The sequence below is a fragment of the Pollicipes pollicipes genome, unplaced genomic scaffold (genome assembly GCF_011947565.3).
Source record: "Pollicipes pollicipes isolate AB1234 unplaced genomic scaffold, Ppol_2.1 Scaffold_3087;HRSCAF=3621_pilon_pilon_pilon, whole genome shotgun sequence".
Classification (NCBI taxonomy): Eukaryota; Metazoa; Arthropoda; class Thecostraca; order Pollicipedomorpha; family Pollicipedidae; genus Pollicipes; species Pollicipes pollicipes.
The window spans coordinates 36,055,590-36,073,318 of NW_023596225.1; the positions used below are offsets into that span (position 1 = coordinate 36,055,590).

The window sequence follows — 17,729 nt, forward strand, 5'->3', positions numbered from 1 at the left end:
AAAAATATTTCATTCGCTAAGTCCAGAACTCTTCAGCACGAAAATTGTTACGCTTATAGCTTATCATATAGCTAATTATAGCTTGTTAGTACATGTAGGCCTGGTATGTAGCATTTCATCTTTTATGTAATTTTTTGGAACATTTCTATGTCAATTATTCAAGATTTTGACCCATGCCTCAGCTGCACATTTGCTAATGTGGCTAAATTTACCAATGTACGCAACCCTGTTGTTGTTCAGAAGCGGTAAGGCGAGCTGACAGGATGACAACTGTCAGTGCATTTTGACATACCAAAATACACGTATTATGTACCAGTCGAGTCGCATCGTATTGCCACCAATGGCATTCTGTACGCATTTCTTATCCTACCACGCTGACATTTCGCCGCTTCATCTAGTCAGCTCCACGGCCATTTGCCACATATGGTACCAGAGAAACGATCATGTTTTCCACACAGCTTTAATCAGCTTTTTCAAATGGAGAGTTCTGAATCGCGCTTCTGGCCGGAAACGAACGCCGAGCAGGATCATAATGTCCACCTGCCGATGTGACCGGTGGCGCCATCCTGGTGGTGACCTCTGCAGTTCACTGGCAGACGCGGAAGAGCAGAAGCTACGAAGGCCATTTGTTTGGAGAGATAGGCCTGGTGCCGTCTTTCGTCCTGGTGAGAGGGGTTCTCTGCAGCGAAGCGCACCGTAAGTGACAAACGAGACGACCCGTGTCTGGCAGGTCATGGGTGGTGGGCGTTGTCAGACGTCAGCTGTTGCAAATCCGCTCTAAGCCAGGCTCACTTTAGACGCAGGCTCCCAAGGGAAGCAGCTGGTGTAAGACGGCACGTCTCTGGCGACAGTGCGACGACGGTGGGCGCTGATGCGCTGTGACAGGCACACCTGCCCTCCTACACACGTGAGAATGCAGGCTGTACCGCGCGTGTGCGCTGATCGTTCTAGGTCACAATAGCCTTAAATCGAAGGGACTGGTAATGCCAAGCTGCCGATGGTAACCAACAGAGGCTTTGCCGCTGAGACAGTTTCGAGCATGGGAAGTTGTTCCAGAATGAGTATTCAAAGTGCGCTACTCAAGGTGCTGCCCACGCGCCCTTGTTAGGCACATAGGCACATGTTAGGCACATCTAGACACATGCTTGGCCTACACCAAATATTTGTTGTAAATTGCACCAAAAGACACTTTGAATATCGATCTGCATTCAGAGTACTAAGGCCAAAGTATGGACGTGGGGGGCTGTACGAGAAACAAGGTTCGCACTTCTCAGATCGGCGAGTAATGCGTCCTTTTTAAACTTGGCAATGGGTGACAACCAATCCAATTTCACAAGTCCTGAAAAGTTCACCTGGCAAATGACCAGCGGCTTACGCCTTATTGTGGCAGGCTGTTTAGCTAGCCTCAGATATATCAAGGCGGAGAACTGCTCTTAGCGTCCATGCGTAAGTTGGCCGTTCTGGTTAGCGTCTATGATCCCGTTTTGTTCTAACCAACCGCTCCTACCGGCATTGGCCCTCAGCCATATAAAGACATTATGGCATCTCCATCAAAGTCTTTGTGGAGGCCGCCCACGGCAACCTGTCGGCCACTGTCCGCTTCTCCTCCGTCAGCTATTCAGTTCCTCCGTCGGGCACTGCCCGCTCTGCTGACGGTCACGGTCTGATCCACTGTCGGACACCGTCCGCCGAGCGATGCGGCAGTGCCCAGTCCTCCGTCAGGCTCTGCCCGGTCAACCGGCGGCCGCGTCCAGTCCTATGTCGGACTCTGCCCGGTCGACCGACGACCGTGTCCAGTCCTCTGTCGGACTCTGCCTAGTCAACCAGCGGCCGTAGTCCAGTCTCCTGTCGGACTCTGCCCGGCCAGCCGGCGGCCTGTGTCCAGTCCCCTGTCGGACTCCTGCCCGGCCAGCCGGCGGCCGTGTCCAGTCCCCTGTCGGACTCTGCCAACGGGTCTCTGTCGGACTCTGCCCGGCCAGCGGCGGCCGTGTCCAGTCCCCTGTCGGACTCTGCCCGGCCAGCCGGCGGCCGTGTCCAGTCCCCTGTCGGACTCTGCCTAGTCAACCGGCGGCCGTGTCAGTCCTCTGTCGGACTCTGCTCGGCCAAGCCGGCGGCCGTGTCCAGTCCCCTGTCGGACTCTGCCCGGCCAGCCCGGCGGCCGCTGCACCTCATCGATTCCGGCAGCAGCGGCCGGAGCTGCAGACGCCGCCAGTCGGCCGCGGCCAATCACTTAATTATGCCCGGCCACTTCAGACGCCACGCTCCCGCCCCCTCCCCCCCCCCCCCTCGCGCTCTCCTCCGTGGGGAGGCGTCACCCCCTGCTGTTGACATAACGCAGCCAAAGGAGCCTCAGCTGCGCCGCGCCCCGGCTCTGGAGATAACGAAATAACCCAGTAACCTGTCCGGGTAATACAGCTGATGTGGGGGCAAGGAGGAGGTAAGTGGTCGGAAGGGGAGGGAGGAGGCGGATAGAAGTGCACATAGAGGTAATTAAACGGAGGTGTTGCAGTAGTCGACCTGCTTTTGTTGACACAAGCCGATTTACTTTATAAATTCAAGTGCATTGTTAGAGACCTAATGCCATTTCGCCGGAGGCGGCTCCAGGAGCGATTCATGGCGGCATGGCAGGGAGACTCACTGGCTGCTTATGCGAATATACCTTCCAAGGCTTTTTGGACGACATCGGCTGATTGTGAGCTGACATGAGCCGCACGGTCTGTTGCATCTCGAACAATCACTGTTGGGTGATGTGATCCGTGATGTGTGCGAAGTGTCAGAAGCGGATCTCGAAGTAATAATCGAAGGGGTTTGGGTGTGCAACTGTCCACGTGAGGTACACCAAAATAGCGACTCGAAAAAATAATCTTATCGTTCAAGTGAACTTCAAGTGAATTTTATGGTAGATTCCAGTAATGACATGCATGCAGGTGCCGTGGATCACTAACACAAATAATAAAGCTGTTTATACGGAGGCCAAGCCTGACAGTTGTATCTAGGGAGCAGCAACGGGCGTCTGTTTTCTGTCTAACTGTCGAGCAATGTGGTAGGAGGTGTTCTTGTCTGTTAGTATGATGAACATTACGGTCATTCTATTGCTTATGCTACGATGACTGCCAATAACGTGAAAATCATGTTGCAATGCGCAACAAAGCCCAACAGGGTGGAGTCAGCTCACATAAAAAGTGTGCGGCATGGGTTTTGCTCCGCTCACTATTTTTGGTGCACCGGCTCAAAACGTTCTAAAAACGAAAGTGGGATATTAATTAGGACGACCTTTTGACATTCCCGCTCTACCACTGACAATGTTAATCGAGAAATATGTTCTAAAAATATTCCCGATCTTGCAAATAAGTCCTGCAGTCGTCATAATGTGTTAGCACTGAAAGAATACACCATAGCCGTTGTCACCCACCATGGATTAATGCACTGAATAGTTTTTTAAAGCTGCAGAATTGTTTTTGAAGTTTCATTATATCTGAACAATCTGACAAGGAAAACATCGTTTCCATGCGATTTCATTGGCACGCAGGGGTAAACCACGTGTAGCCAATTAAGAATAAGTTTATCACATTGCACGAAACGCTTTATACGCATTTCTTTAGCCCATGCTTTCAAGTTCTCAAATTCTGGGGAAATTCTAGGCCTGACAATCAGAACTGTGAATCGGTCGAGGGCTTTAGATGCTGGCTGCGCCATTATTGCTTACATTGATGCTATGTGGAGCCGGGCGGACTTTGAGGATCATGCCATTCAAGGATCATTCACTTGGATCATGTTAAGGTATGGTAGCCCTGTAAGCTCTGTAAGGACCGCAAACAGGCTCTGTAAGCACTGTAGGGGATATTTTTAAGTATCGAATGCCTATGAACAGGGACGCTTCAAGGATATAGGACGTTGTTTTTTTTTCGCGCCCGCGTCAGAGATGCCACCATAGCTTTTCATGTTTTATTTATTAAGCTTTGAAAAGTTTCGTCAGGAAGATATTTTGTGTAACACTGTGCATAAAATCATGATATCGCTTATAGGCTATAACCCCAATTCTATCACATCATTCGTCTCTACAAACATTGCTTCTAAATTTCTGTCAAATATTTAAAGCTGAAAATCGGTGATAAAAAGTGTGTGAACAAAATAAACGCGGAAAGGGTTTTGAAAAGTTTTAAAAAGTGTTGCATTGTTATCATTCGAGAAAACGACGTACGGCCGCTCCTCAGCTTGGCCAGGCATGTGCACCCAGAGGGTACGGCCGCTCCTCAGCTCTGTCAGGCGTGTACGCCCAGAGGGTGCGGCCGCTCCTCAGCTTGGTCAGGTGTGTGCGCCCAGAGGGTGTGGCCGCTCCTCAGCTTGGTCAGGTGTGTGCGCCTGGAGCCGACACCGACAATCAGGCCGGTCCAGTCCCACTGGCGAGTGCAGCTGCCTTAGATGTCAACGTTGGTACCGATGCCTAAGGGATGCGTCTGCGGTGTCATGACGAGTCTTCACCAGCTCGCGCATATCCGCCGCACTAATGCCAGCTCGCGCATATCCGCCGCATTAATGCCAGTCCGCACATATCCGCCGCACTAATGCCAGCTCGCGCATATCCGCCGCACTAATGCCAGCTCGCGCATATCCGCCGCACTAATGCCAGCTCGCGCATATCCGCTGCACTAATGCCAGCTCGCGCATATTCGCCGCACTAATGCCAGCTCGCGCATATCCGCCGCACTAACGCCAGCTCGCGCATATCCGCCGCACTAATGCCAGCTCGCGCATATCCGCCGCACTAATGCCAGTTCGCGTATATCCGCTGCACTAATGCCAGCTCGCGCATATTCGCCGCACTAATGCCAGCTCGCGCATATTCGCCGCACTAACGCCAGCTCGCGCATATCCGCCGCACTAATGCCAGCTCGCGCATATTCGCCGCACTAATGCCAGCTCGCGCATATCCGCCGCACTAACGCCAGCTCGTGCATATCCGCCGCACTAATGCCAGCTCGCGCATATCCGCCGCACTAATGCCAGTTCGCGTATATCCGCTGCACTAATGCCAGTTCGCGCATATCCGCCGCACTAATGCCAGCTCGCGCATACCCGCCGCACTAATGCTAGTTTGCGCACATCCGCTGCACTAATGCCAAGTTCATCCTCTGCACGCTGCCCTTCCACGATGCACGATGGTGCGCCGGGCTGAATGACCGCAGGGAATGTCCGAACAAGATTTGCGCCACGGACCGTCTGTCGGCTCGTGGGGTGTTGCGGAGTTCCAGAGGCGCCCTGGCGAACCTGTCGCTGTCCAGACGATCTGTGGATGCGGCCAGGATCAGGCGCCAGACCACCTGTGGATGTCTTCATGACCAGGTGCTTCACGGGTTGACAGCGCTCTCTGCTTGACCATTTGGCCTGGGATGCCCAGGCGATGATATCTCCCGGCGAGCACCCCGGCGCCTGAAGGAATCGACTGGCCGGGCTGGACGTCAGCCGCAGACCGCCGTCCACTCTTAGCAGAACGGAGCCTCCGTTGTCTGAGAAGACAGGGCCCAGAACGCGGGTGAAATCTTCCGCTGATGCCGAATTATGAGGGCACGAGATGGCAGTTCCCTTAAAGTGCTTTTCACTTAGGTAGAGGGGTGATGACACTTTTTACAATGAGATAAAAAGTTATAAAACTGCGGACATATTTAACACCCCAAGAATGGGTTGGGGCATGCAACACTTGGCTGCTTACTAATTGTTTTCTACTCCTTCCCCTTTTCCGGCCACAATCACCATCTTGATAGTTCGGTATTCTGCCCAAGTACAAATATTTCCTTATTCCAGATTTCATCATCACCCGCCGTCCACTGAAGGCCGTATGCTCATAGTGTGCTAGTTGCTCGTGATCGTTTGCAATTGTTTTATTTGAATTGGTAGAAAATGCATCTCAGGTGCCAAGTGACCGTCAGAAACTTCTCTTAGCCCGGCTGTAAAAAGTATGCCATACACCGACGAAATCACATTGCTATGATCTCAACTCAGCACACGTTAAATATGCCAGTTTTCACAGCGTGCTATGGAATTCAAGGTGTCTGGGCATGCCAACAAGCTTCCTCATTTCAGATGTGTAGAATAAGCCAGATGCGTCCTGTTTGCGCTTCTCAACCGCCAGCCCCCCTCCCCGCCCTTTGCGCATCACCTTTACCAAAACACTTCCCGAGCGTATGTACCGTAATGCGGTACTCATCTGCCGGATTACTGGTCCTCAGCAAACCCAGGAAACAAAGGCACCAAATAAATTGGAAACATGCTACAACCTTCCGTGCAATTATACCATTAACACGCACCCGGCTGGCCGGTCGGATACCCTTCGCTCGGGTGGGGTCAATTCGTATCCCTGAGTTCTCAGGAACTAAAAAGCTAGAGACACCAAATTCACATGGTGTATTGGCTTGTACGTGAACTTACTTAGATCAAACCTTGAGGCTCCCAGGTCATCACCTTCAGGTCAAATAAGGTCAAACAATGGCAAACCCCAGGTTGGTCTCCAAAGTGCCCCAGTACCTAGATACCTGTTCTAAACCAAAGATCGCATGCTCATTTAAGGTCAGTAACCTTGTTTAACCTTTCAAAGGCCATGGCGACCGAAATCGGACGAGACCGCTTCGAATTTTGCATTTAAAAAAGCGACAAAGATAACGCCAGGCAGTGTGTTCCTAAAAACAAAATGTTTACCCGGGCCATGTTAGGTAAGTGACCTACTCCGACGTTTAAGAGGTCCATGGAAGATGTATAAAGTGGTTCCCGTCATTAAGAAATTCGAGATGAGCACCAGAAATATCGCTACACAGCAAGCCCTATAATAATAAAGCAGGCTGGCTTTGACCTTGGTCTGACCTCCATACCTGACCCTATGTGAATGTAATTTTTTTATTCAATTGTTGTGTTGCCTGAGAACGTATCTCAGAAGTACATGACTTCGTCTAAGGTTCCGTTGCCGCATCAGATTGAAAGATTCCCGATAAATTGACTCGCTGTGCCGTTCGGAAACCATTCCGGGAAAACCTTCGTGAGTCGAATTGGCCTCTCACCCGAGCGAGTCTTAAGGATTTTTGGGAAGCCCAGCCTTATCAAAGATTAAGGAGTAATGCAGAAGCACTTTGCGAGGCATCAGTGTCGGTAGGTCTTTATCGGAAGCCAGCGGTCTACATCGATGTCTGGTCTGGTCCAACGCGTTGGTGGGACTGCGCCGCTGTCTTCGGGCTGTTCCGTCATTGCTTGGTTTGACGGTGATACGCGTCATACAGAACTGTTAACCAGATAATGGCTCTTGCCCCGATCCGCCGGTTTTGACAACACAGGCTGATAAGGGGGGGAGGGGTACGTCCCCTGCCGTTCCCAGACTTAAACATGATGGCGCCCGCGGAAAATTTACGGTGGATTGCTCTATGCGACACCTTGTGACTGTTAATGTTGTGTCGGTACCGCGGAAATTGGCTTAGTCAGGCCGGGTAAAAAATTGTCCTCAAGTTGAAACGTTTTCGGCTGTACATGCTCATATGCACTGGAGTATGCCATGTGGAGACAATAGACTTCCACAGGCGTATTCTTTGCATAATTCTGAGTACAAGAACATGCAATTTTATCCGTATTTGGGCGTACGTTTATGGCGTAGGCTCCGTCGATGTAACAGGGTCGACCCGCACCGCAAGTCCGCGCAATCGTCGGTTGCCCGCCGCCTGCCTCGACAGTGGATCGCCGTGCAGTGTTCCTAAGAAGTCGGCGCTTCTCATAGACTAGAAATGCTAGGGACACATTTTTGGTGTCAAGACACGTGCAATAGACAATATACTGGAAAGGTACCTAAAAACAAACGTTAGAAAAGACATTGCCTGGGTGTGGTAAAAACGTATTCTGTGTAGCCGACTGAATTTCAGCGGCCAAATTGTTGCCTGGAGCTGAATGCGATACTATATGACAAGAAGTTACAATGGCGTTCATGCCCAGCAGCGTAATCAGAAATCAGCGTATCACCGAAAGCCCCTTTTGTCGTCGTAACTTGCAATATCATGCACACAACCGAAACCTTCAGCTATACAATATCATTGAACTCATGCCAGGATATCTATTGCTGCGAAGGATGCAGGCGCACCGGCCCTACACAATGGAATAGATCAATCACAAAAGAAGTCTTCCCTTGTCCTCGGGCCTTACTTTGCATTCACGTTTTAATTCGATCTACGACTTGATTTGCTATCCTCGACCGCGAAGAAAACGGCGAAGGACCTCGACACCTCGACCGAAGGACCTCGGCTGAAAACATGACAAAATTTCAGCCGGTGACATGTAGCACTGAGAGATGACGTAAAATATGCAGGCCTCGTCGAGGTCATGTCCCCCCCCCCCATGGAAACCACGTGTGCGCTTCGAGCCCGACCCCAGCCATCACCATACTCTCCCACGTACCTCAGGCATGCTCTAAGCCTGGCACGGCGTGTTGCCTGGTGGGCGCCTTTCGATGCGCCTCAGTAATTGGTTGCACAGGTTTAAAATGTGTTTCTGGGTCGCCTGGACAGAAAAGAGCAATATATTGGGTTCCGGGTCGGGCTCAGATTGAGGCGAAGGCGACTTCGCAAGTGCTACGCGAGAGGTAGTGGGGACGTGCTGGGGAAAAGGTGCATCGGAGTCGCGGAAAAGGGATCACAGAACAGTATGAGAAGTACAAATCTCGGTTGTTTCAAATTCTTGCCATGCTGAGAAAAAAACAAACAATAAAAAGCAATCGCCTTCTGCTGCAGTCCACTTTTAGAAGACTGTTGCATGTTTTGACGAACCAAAGGTTCCAACAATTCCGGGCTCAGGCTTAATGATTTCCAGTCGTTTCAACAATGAAATGACATGCATTTCCACCAACATGATACAAATCAGCTACCGGCGATCCTAGCGTCCCTATAACCCTTTGCATACAGAAGGTCATGCAACGATGAGAGGGTCATTAGGGTCTTGGGTCATGAGGGTCATGAGAAGGAGAAGGTCTTGAGAGGAAGGGTTTTGAGCTCCTGATGTGGTCCTGAGCTGACCTTGGGCTCTGAAAACTGAGAGACAGTCTCAATAGTCCGAGGGCTCTTGAGTGGCCCGAGGGCGGTTCATCAGTAGCCTGACCAGCTCCTAAGCACTTATCGCCCCCCCCCCCTTAAACAGATGTCCAAGGGTCATTTACTTATAGAGATATGCTCTGGCGGCCAAATGGGTTGCTGAGCGGCCAGTGGGCTATGACCAACCAAGCGAACACTTCGATGGATAAAAGAGCCCACAAGCGATCAAAAGTTCCCCTTCGCGACCAGGGGGTCTGGGCGACCAGTAAGTCCCTAAGCTGTTCTATCCAATAAGCTGTAGAAAACCGTTACTCTGGTCACTGCTGCCCCGACAGTCGCTGCTCAGAGCGATGCTGCCCCGACAGATGCTGCTCCGGTCGCTGCTGCCCCGGCAGCCGCTGCTTCGGTCGCTGCTGCCCCGACAGCCGCTGCTTCGGTCGCTGCTGCCCCGACAGCCGATCCCGCAATCCGCACGTCACGAGTCCTGGCACAATCTGTATTCCCCGGCCGGCCGCCGACCCGACGCCCGGTCGGTCACGTGATTATCCGCTCTGGGCCAAGTCAGAGGCGTGGGCAGTTGGGTCACTGGGCGGGCAGCTGCACATCACACAGTTGTAGACCATGGTTCTCAATGATCAGGTCGTGAGCGGATGATAGCACATGAAGGCATGGGTATCCCAAATCAAAATCGGAACTTAAATTTAAAGCGTCATGGACAACACGCTCCAAGTCGTGAACGGTAAGAAGTATAGTAAAGAAACTCACATTCTTAGAGCTAATCTCAGCTAATGTGCGGTTAGAAGCTCAGCCATTACCCTCCTTCCTAATGTACGAAATTAGCATACAAGTCTTGTGCAAATACAAGGCTTGTGCGTACAGAATCTCCTAGTGAGTACCACTGTGCTTTCCTGTTGCTATTTTGTCCAAACTAGGCAATAATTCAAGTATTCATGCCCTGTGATGTGCTCGGGTCCCACATTCATTTAATGGCCGAGTAACCCATACAATGGTCACGGGGACATTATAAGCAAACACTGGCACTCGCCGGCCACGACTCAGTGCGCAGTTCCAGCGCCAGCACTTTAAACTCTCGGCGGCCGTAATCTGGGCGGTCCGCTGCTGGGCCCTGCGAGCAGCTGTGTGCGAGGAGCATGGGCTGTCAGTCTATTTCGGACCAGCAGCTGACGGCGACGCTCGGTCACAGCCCAGCTCCGGGAACAGGAACCGCAGGTCGAGCTACGCCTACATCGACCTGAGCATGAGACGGTGGCGAGGTGCAACGCGAGCCTTTCTTGATAAGGTGGTCAAGCACAAGTCCTAGTGTACATGAACTCTGACTTGCTGGGGGGATCTCGGGGCTAGCAAATCACATCACCCGACAGCTTGTTCATGATTCCAGAGGCGTTGTGTCAGTAAACTGTGTAATGACGCCCGATTCCACGCAGTTGCGACCACATATTTAGGCTCGTCCTATGACACAGAGGAGAACGGATCACGCCGCCGAGCCAGCCACGCATCACGTGCCTTACACGGGTACCGCCTGCCGAGCTCCGTGGGCTCCGAGTCACGCGTCCGACGAGACGCAAACTACGCCACTCCGCGCCGCGCTGCAGCATGCAGGCGGCATCCCTCACTGCACATCAGCTGCAACTGCTACTCCAGGAATCGCGACGGTAGGGGACAGACAGCGGGCGTCTAGCTGGCGGCAGACCCAGGCCGCGCCGATTCCCGGCAATTTATTTTGTCATTGATATGGTAAGCAGTGACCGGACGGTCGGGGTTCCCGAGAGACTGGAATTTGGCAAGCCGCTGGCGAAGTTTGTACGCCGCTGAGGGGGGGGGGGGGGGGGGGAGGGGAACGCTGGGCTGACGTCCGGCAGCGTAGACAGCCAGAAGCTGTTCAAGATGGCCAACCTTGCGATGCGGGCTGTGGTCCGCCTTCGCTGACCTGACTTTTGGAGGCCGTGAAGCGAAGTACATCCGGAGGCCGGCTGCGCAGTTCGGCATCGAACATCGATGCGCGAGTGCTCTCTGTTCGCCGTGGAAGTGCTGTTTTTAAAGGCATATCAGGCTGGCCCCCTTCCACCAACCCCCGCTTGCGATTTACCCCACGTGCAGAGCGTTCGTGTCAAGTTTTGTACTTACGCTTGAACGCCAACTGAAAAGGTCAGCGGCGGCAAACTTGGGCTCGACATTTAGCGGCGGGCGCTCACTCAGTAGCATTGCAATTGACGCGGCCGAATCTGACCACTGGCCGACCTGCGACGTTAAGAGACCTGCCACTGGCCGACCTGGCCGTGACGTTGACTGGCGACCTGCGACGTGAAGCGACCTGACCACTGGCCGACCCGCGATGTGAAGAGACCTGACCACTGGCCGACCCGCGATGTGAAGAGACCTGACAACTGGCCGACCCGCGATGCGAAGAGACCTGACAACTGGCCGACCCGCGATGCGAAGAGACCTGACAACTGGCCGACCCGCGATGTGAAGAGACCTGACAACTGGCCGACCCGCGATGTGAAGAGACCTGACGACTGGCCGACCCGCGATGCGAAGAGACCTGACAACTGGCCGACCCGCGATGCGAAGAGACCTGACAACTGGCCGACCCGCGATGTGAAGAGACCTGACAACTGGCCGACCTGGCCGTGACGTTGACTGGCCAACCTGCGACCTGGAGTGATTCCGCGCTTAGTGCCTGGGGCACAAAAATATTCCAGGATCCTGTTTCAAGAACCTATAAGCACAGAGCACTATGGGATCCGGGATCCATCACTGAGATCCAGGCACACCCACTGCAGTTCGCACCGAACAAGCCGGAAGTGGCATTCGGGCTGATCTTCGTAAAGTCGCAGCGACTTTGAGTTGCAGGGGTTTCGATTCATTGCTGCTGCATCTTCTGCCGTGTCGTGCGGATGTCAGTGCCGATTTCTGCATCAACTGGGGTATTTCTCAGTCGCTAGCGTAAGGACTCAATTTCTCCCCGCATACGATCATGTTGATGTGTGTCGTGCGCTATTCAATGTGTGTGTCAGTTCCTTGGGCCCCGAGCTGGTCGAATGAAACGGTTGGTTTGCTGCCTAGTGTATCGCTGAATGACCGATCTGCTGCTGTTGTGGAAGGCTCCCTTGACTGAGAACTCGACGTGTTCGGTTTGTGTGGGGCTGCTAGCCTGTAGCGTGGTGGTTCGGCTAGTGAGAGACCAATGTGCTTTATTGGGAGCATATAGAAGCACCGGTAGAACATTGTCCGGTTGTTTTGGGCAGCTATCCCTAAAGAGCGGTGTAGGGCATTCGATCTTGAGCTAGAACAGGCCTGATTCTTTCTCTGTCAGGCATTCAGGCCCTTTTTGAGTCACCAGCTTTTACCATTGTCCCAAAGTCGAAGATCATGACCATATGCACCCGCAGGCCTCCAGACTACTTTGGAGATCGTAAACCAGTTGCGCGATTGCACAAACTGGCTCGTATAATATCTCTCAAGAGCGTCGAACAAGCGTTTTGTTGTTGTTGTTGTTATGACACCTTGCCATAATCCACGACTGTTGAGTGTCTGTATTGTTTTTGTGTGTGCATAGTGCACAGAGAGATTTGCGACCATGCTGTGCACGAGAGCGTCACATTTGCGCCGAGCACCTGCCGTTTGAGTGCTGCGGTCGTTTTGCAGCATGCTGAAGCTCCTTCTACATGAAAAAGCCACGAACGAAAAATTCACCGATCGTTTTTATGGGCGGTTATATGCTGCACCTGCCGGTTTATTTGGTCTGCCCGTCCAGTTGTGATATGGCTGAAACGATGGAGTCAAGAACACAGGTAGCGGCCATGTCGCGCCGCCCCTCCCAGCAGCCGAGAGAGGCCTGTGCCACGCGGAGCATACAATCGCTGCGACCGACACCCAACCGAGGAATCAAACAATCAGACTAATGAGCGCCGCGCCGCGCCGGTGGCCGTCCACGCATCGCGGCTGCACGTAGAGCCGAACCGGCCGCCCGTGTGAGCCAGAGCGCGGCCTGTGGGCGCCCGGCCGCCCGCTCGGGAAATGATAAAGCGGGCTAAGTGTCTCCGGCAGTGCTCTTGCTCAGACCGACATGGGCTCATGCCGCAGATAGGGTGACATTGAGCCCATATCGTCTGCCGTTAACTGCCGACAATTCGAGATATTGCTAATTTGATTAGGCTCAATGGGTTCGGAGCATCCGAATTTTAATGGAAAATTTGATCCATGAGCATGCCATTAACTTGCATAAGCACGATCGCTGGAAATGTGCGAATGAGTTGCGCAGGGCCATTTAAACGCCGTGTCAATACCGACTAGACAAAAGGGCTGCATATCACGATATTCGCAGTGAATTGACCTCAATTTGACGTATTTGAACAGCAAACAATACAAAGCCCAGACCACGTGAATGGAACACACAATCCATTGCTTCCAAATGAGGCATTAAGCGCCGCCATTGATCTCCCTGTTACATCCAACGGTATAAAATCGTTGACGTCTGTGCTGCGGGTTTTTTCGTCTGCCTTTTCCTCCTCTAACATCCGGTTTTTCAGTCCGCCGTGGAAACGAAAATGCACCGCCATTTGCACAGTCGGGCTCTTTGAGAAGGTGTGTGGCTGCTGTGGGGTAGTACCACGGCTTTCTACTGCATTATGTATGTTGCTGCCGTCTGGTAAGATGAGCTAACGCAAGGCTATAAAGACATTGCAAACTGGCTGTTTGTGAGTAAAGTACACCAACGGGATGCATCTTTTTCGCTAAAAGTAGGGCGCGTTTGCGATAGAAACCAGGGCAAGTAGCTGGTCATAGCTGCTTTCAGTTGCACTCACTAATATATTACATAGTTTCATTTATTTTCACCGCTTTCGAGACGACACAAATCCACAAATGTCGGCATTCTGAATGCCGGTATAAGCACGGTATGAGGATGCAGCCGAGCTATCTTTAAACCACTTTCTGCACTTTAAGTAACAAATACGTAAGTGTACCGATGCATGTATACAGGTAAGATTTCAATACCGCAGTGTTACTTTCAATCGGCCTGCTTACCTTTGTCAGATCACAGGCATCACGTCACGTGCGAACGTTTCAAAGTTTTTTTCTAAAAAATTCTGGAAAATATTACTTTCTGTCTTATGGCAATTAACGTGCATAAATGTGAGACATGAAATTAGTTAAGAGCAATATTTGGTATATCCGTGTCTCTGAATAGGCCAGTTATTCTGTCTCAACCTTCTTTTCTCAACCGATATTGCGTTCCCTTGTCAGTCGCCAGCTATTGTAATGCTGTTTACACTACTTAAGATCAGAAAATTGTTGACAGCATGACAATGGAACAGAAAAGCATGACCATCAAATTGTCACACACTATCGCGCTCTCGAAAACATAACCAAATCAAAAGAGCGCGGTTCTCTTTGTTCTCGTCGATATTGCAGACAATGCAACATGGAAAAGACTGGTGTCCATGTTTTACTTACTGTTACCCACTCCATAATTCTATGGTTATTTGACCCCGAATGGTTGTGTGATAGGCGACAATGTGTAACTTGTACTTTAATTCCTGGTTAATGAACCTCAGCAGGACGAGAGATGAACCACATCTGTTTTTCGTAATTGCTTTCTAAGCCACGCTGCGCACCATCTGATTTTTGCTGGCTTAGTTTCAGCCTCTCAAAGCGTAATTCACAAACTTGGAATAGACTGGCAGTCCGCACCACGTTATGCCACTTGCCTCTTACCTTTTACCTTACTTACCTATCACCTGATTTCCAAAGGTCTGCGCCAAGCAAACGTGTGGCGAAAATTGTGACTTCGTTGCGTGACGTAGTTTTAGCTCTGTAAGAACTTGAATGTTTTTTCGTGGTTGTGGGCGTGTGAGGTGGTTATACATTGCACATTTCTGATGCTCGTGACCATTGTAGCGACAATTCAATGCCAGAATTACATCACGTCACATCTTGACCTTGGGGTCAGACTAAACCGCACAAACCTTGCATTATGGACCAAGACGGCGGTCAGCATGAATTTGTTCATCTCCATGGAGTATACATCATGAAATGCATCTTTGGCGATGCGTCATGCACGGTGGTGTCAAAGTGGCGATGTCGGATCGAGTCCTGAACATCGCACAAAGTTTTGTTTTTAAACACTAAGATATCTTTAATACTGACTATAAGTACACGGCCATCCACCGTCAACGTTAATGAAGGTCATAACACAACTTCAGATAACCTTGCGCTGTCCTTCGCAAGTGAACGGTGACGTGTCTCGGCTTGAACCAGCTGCACCGCGACCTCTGAACCGCTGGACGCTCGTGACATGTCGCGAACGGTGCCATGACATTGTTGGCACGTTAGATTCCCCAGCGCTATTGGGCTGTGGGCAAAGGGGTCAAATTATCACACGGCCCGTACGGGGTGGTTGACTGGATGCGTGTCCGCCCACCAGGTTCTGCCGACTGAGGACTCAGTGAGGACTAACTAACGACTCATGCGACTTTTTTTCTTCGTTTAATGACGGGCATATATATATATATATATATATATATATATATATATATATATATATATATATATATATACATGGGGGGAGGGGGCGTTTATCAACATGGTTGCATGCTTACGCTGGTGTACATGCATGAGTCATTGCATAAGCTTCGTCGAGCCGGACATGTCCAGCACTTTCACGCAGCGTTAAAGGCAGTGTTCCACATCAGTATGGGGCTTTGAACTGAATTAGCCGTCTTCATGACCTTCCGGTGAAGTTCACAGTCCTGCCCTTTTTAGGACTTAAACTCCCGTAGGTTCTAAGCCACACGCCCGCGAAAATGGGGAGGGTATTTCGGGGAAAATATTTCGAGATAATCTCGGCATTCATGTCCTCATAATACGTCATTCAAAACCTGCCGTTCCATAAGCCATTTGGCGACCAGGGCTAAGAAATTGTAGTGGTCGAGTCGTTCATATCTGGCGTTCGTGAGAACGATGTACAGATATAAAGACCGTCAATTGGCTCTCAATCAATGTTGTGCGAGGTTTCGTGACGTAATCAAACAGCGATTATCGAGGAGCATGTTTATTTAACAGAGAACTTACGCTTAGAGCAGTCTTTTCTTCTGGCAGGTATGTAAATAGTTACAAGTAAACTTGTTTCATAAGATCTGATGCTTGCTTCAATATCTTCAGATGTGAAACATTCCCTGTAGGTGGTCGACATACAAATCATTAATTATAGTTCATGTACAGCTTACGGTGTGTAAAGGGCGTTGATGCAGGAGTAGGATTGTTTAAGTGCGAGTGCATTGATGGACACGCTGTGTTGGATCATTAATGTCATAAACGATGCAATCGTCTATAAGTGCAACAAGCGCATCTACGAGTCTTGTTTATGTATCGCTGGTTGCAAACAAAATGCAACGCTCATTTCGTTTCATGTTCATCCCGGTGCACCGAGATAAGCTGATAAACCGGACCCAGTACTTACTCCTACTCAGGTTTAATTTCCTTAACTCAGTTTGGCCTTTTACTTCGCACCACCGCCGTGGGGCGGTCGCGGTTCCCTAACTTTTCCATTGCCCATTGCCTTACCTTGCCGATGGTTGCTGAGTGTTCTATGGCTTGTGATTCCTCTGTGTTTACTTGCGACGATGGAACATCATCTTCGGTACCGATGCTTTTCATATCGCTTACATATTTCATAACACAAATACCAACAAAAATACCGATGACTGAGAACTGAGAGGAAAACAGAGGAAGGAAAATCTGAGCCGCCAACCTTGGCCGTGGTAAAAATTAAGTACGAGTGAAACAACGAGGTTTGTGTACGACTCCACTGTTAATGCAGGACACTGTCCAAAGTCAGCACCGATTAGTCATCCGTAAACTGAATTAGTCAACTGAAAATATATATTTGTGCTGATCGGTGCATTTGCTTATCACCATGAAGACGCGCACTTCCAAATCACCATAACTTAACTGAACGTGGAAGGCTTTAAGGGCGGAAGCATTTCATTTTCATAGTTTTTTACCAGCTTTTAACTGCATTTGGGCAGCTGCCGGCACCTCTAACTATACATTTCCTTTTGCTGTGACACTTTCTGTCAACACCTCGAGATATTTGTCAATCGCTCAGGTGAAAAGTCACTTATTCGCATTCCGCCGCAGCAAACTTCACTTCACTCGTCGCCGTCATCATGAGACGCAAGCGATGCCGACTCGATCGCCTCAGGCGTTACAGCCGTCCGCAAATGACCTGACGACCCGACGTTCGCCGTTCCAGTCGTTGCGACGCCAGCAGCAGAAGACGCCGCCGCCTCCCATCGAGTTTACTGACCTCGGCCCCGGGCCTGTGCGGCCGTGCGATCTCGTCTCGGACCACGTGTTCCCCGCCGACCACAACTTCCACGTGCTCCCGCCCGAGTGTGAGCGCGCCTACGGCACGCTGAACCACGTGATCCGCCACGCCGGCTCGTCTGACGTCATCAGTGACGTCAGCAGCGAGCATTTCGTGGACCAGCTGGCCGAGGACGCGACCACGGCCGAACATATCCGTCTTGAGGAGCAGAAGAAGCAGACAACGAGAGGTGAGCCGACTGGGGGCGCTGACTGGAGGCGCCGACTCTGACGTCATCGGTGCTGGTGAGCGGACATGAGTGTAGCCACACATGTTAGCGTCTG

The 17,729-nt window shown here is 51.1% G+C and overlaps 1 protein-coding gene across 1 annotated transcript in view; it reads left to right on the forward strand.

The window, feature by feature from the left end:
• LOC119090078 (putative dipeptidase NECHADRAFT_87110) overlaps positions 1-17,729 on the forward strand; it is a 45,261-nt gene that overhangs the window by 12,715 nt on the left and 14,817 nt on the right. The window contains exon 2 of the mRNA XM_037212872.1: positions 17,332-17,635. Within this exon, the coding sequence (XP_037068767.1) occupies positions 17,332-17,635 (304 nt within the window). The remainder of the gene's footprint in view (positions 1-17,331; positions 17,636-17,729) is intronic.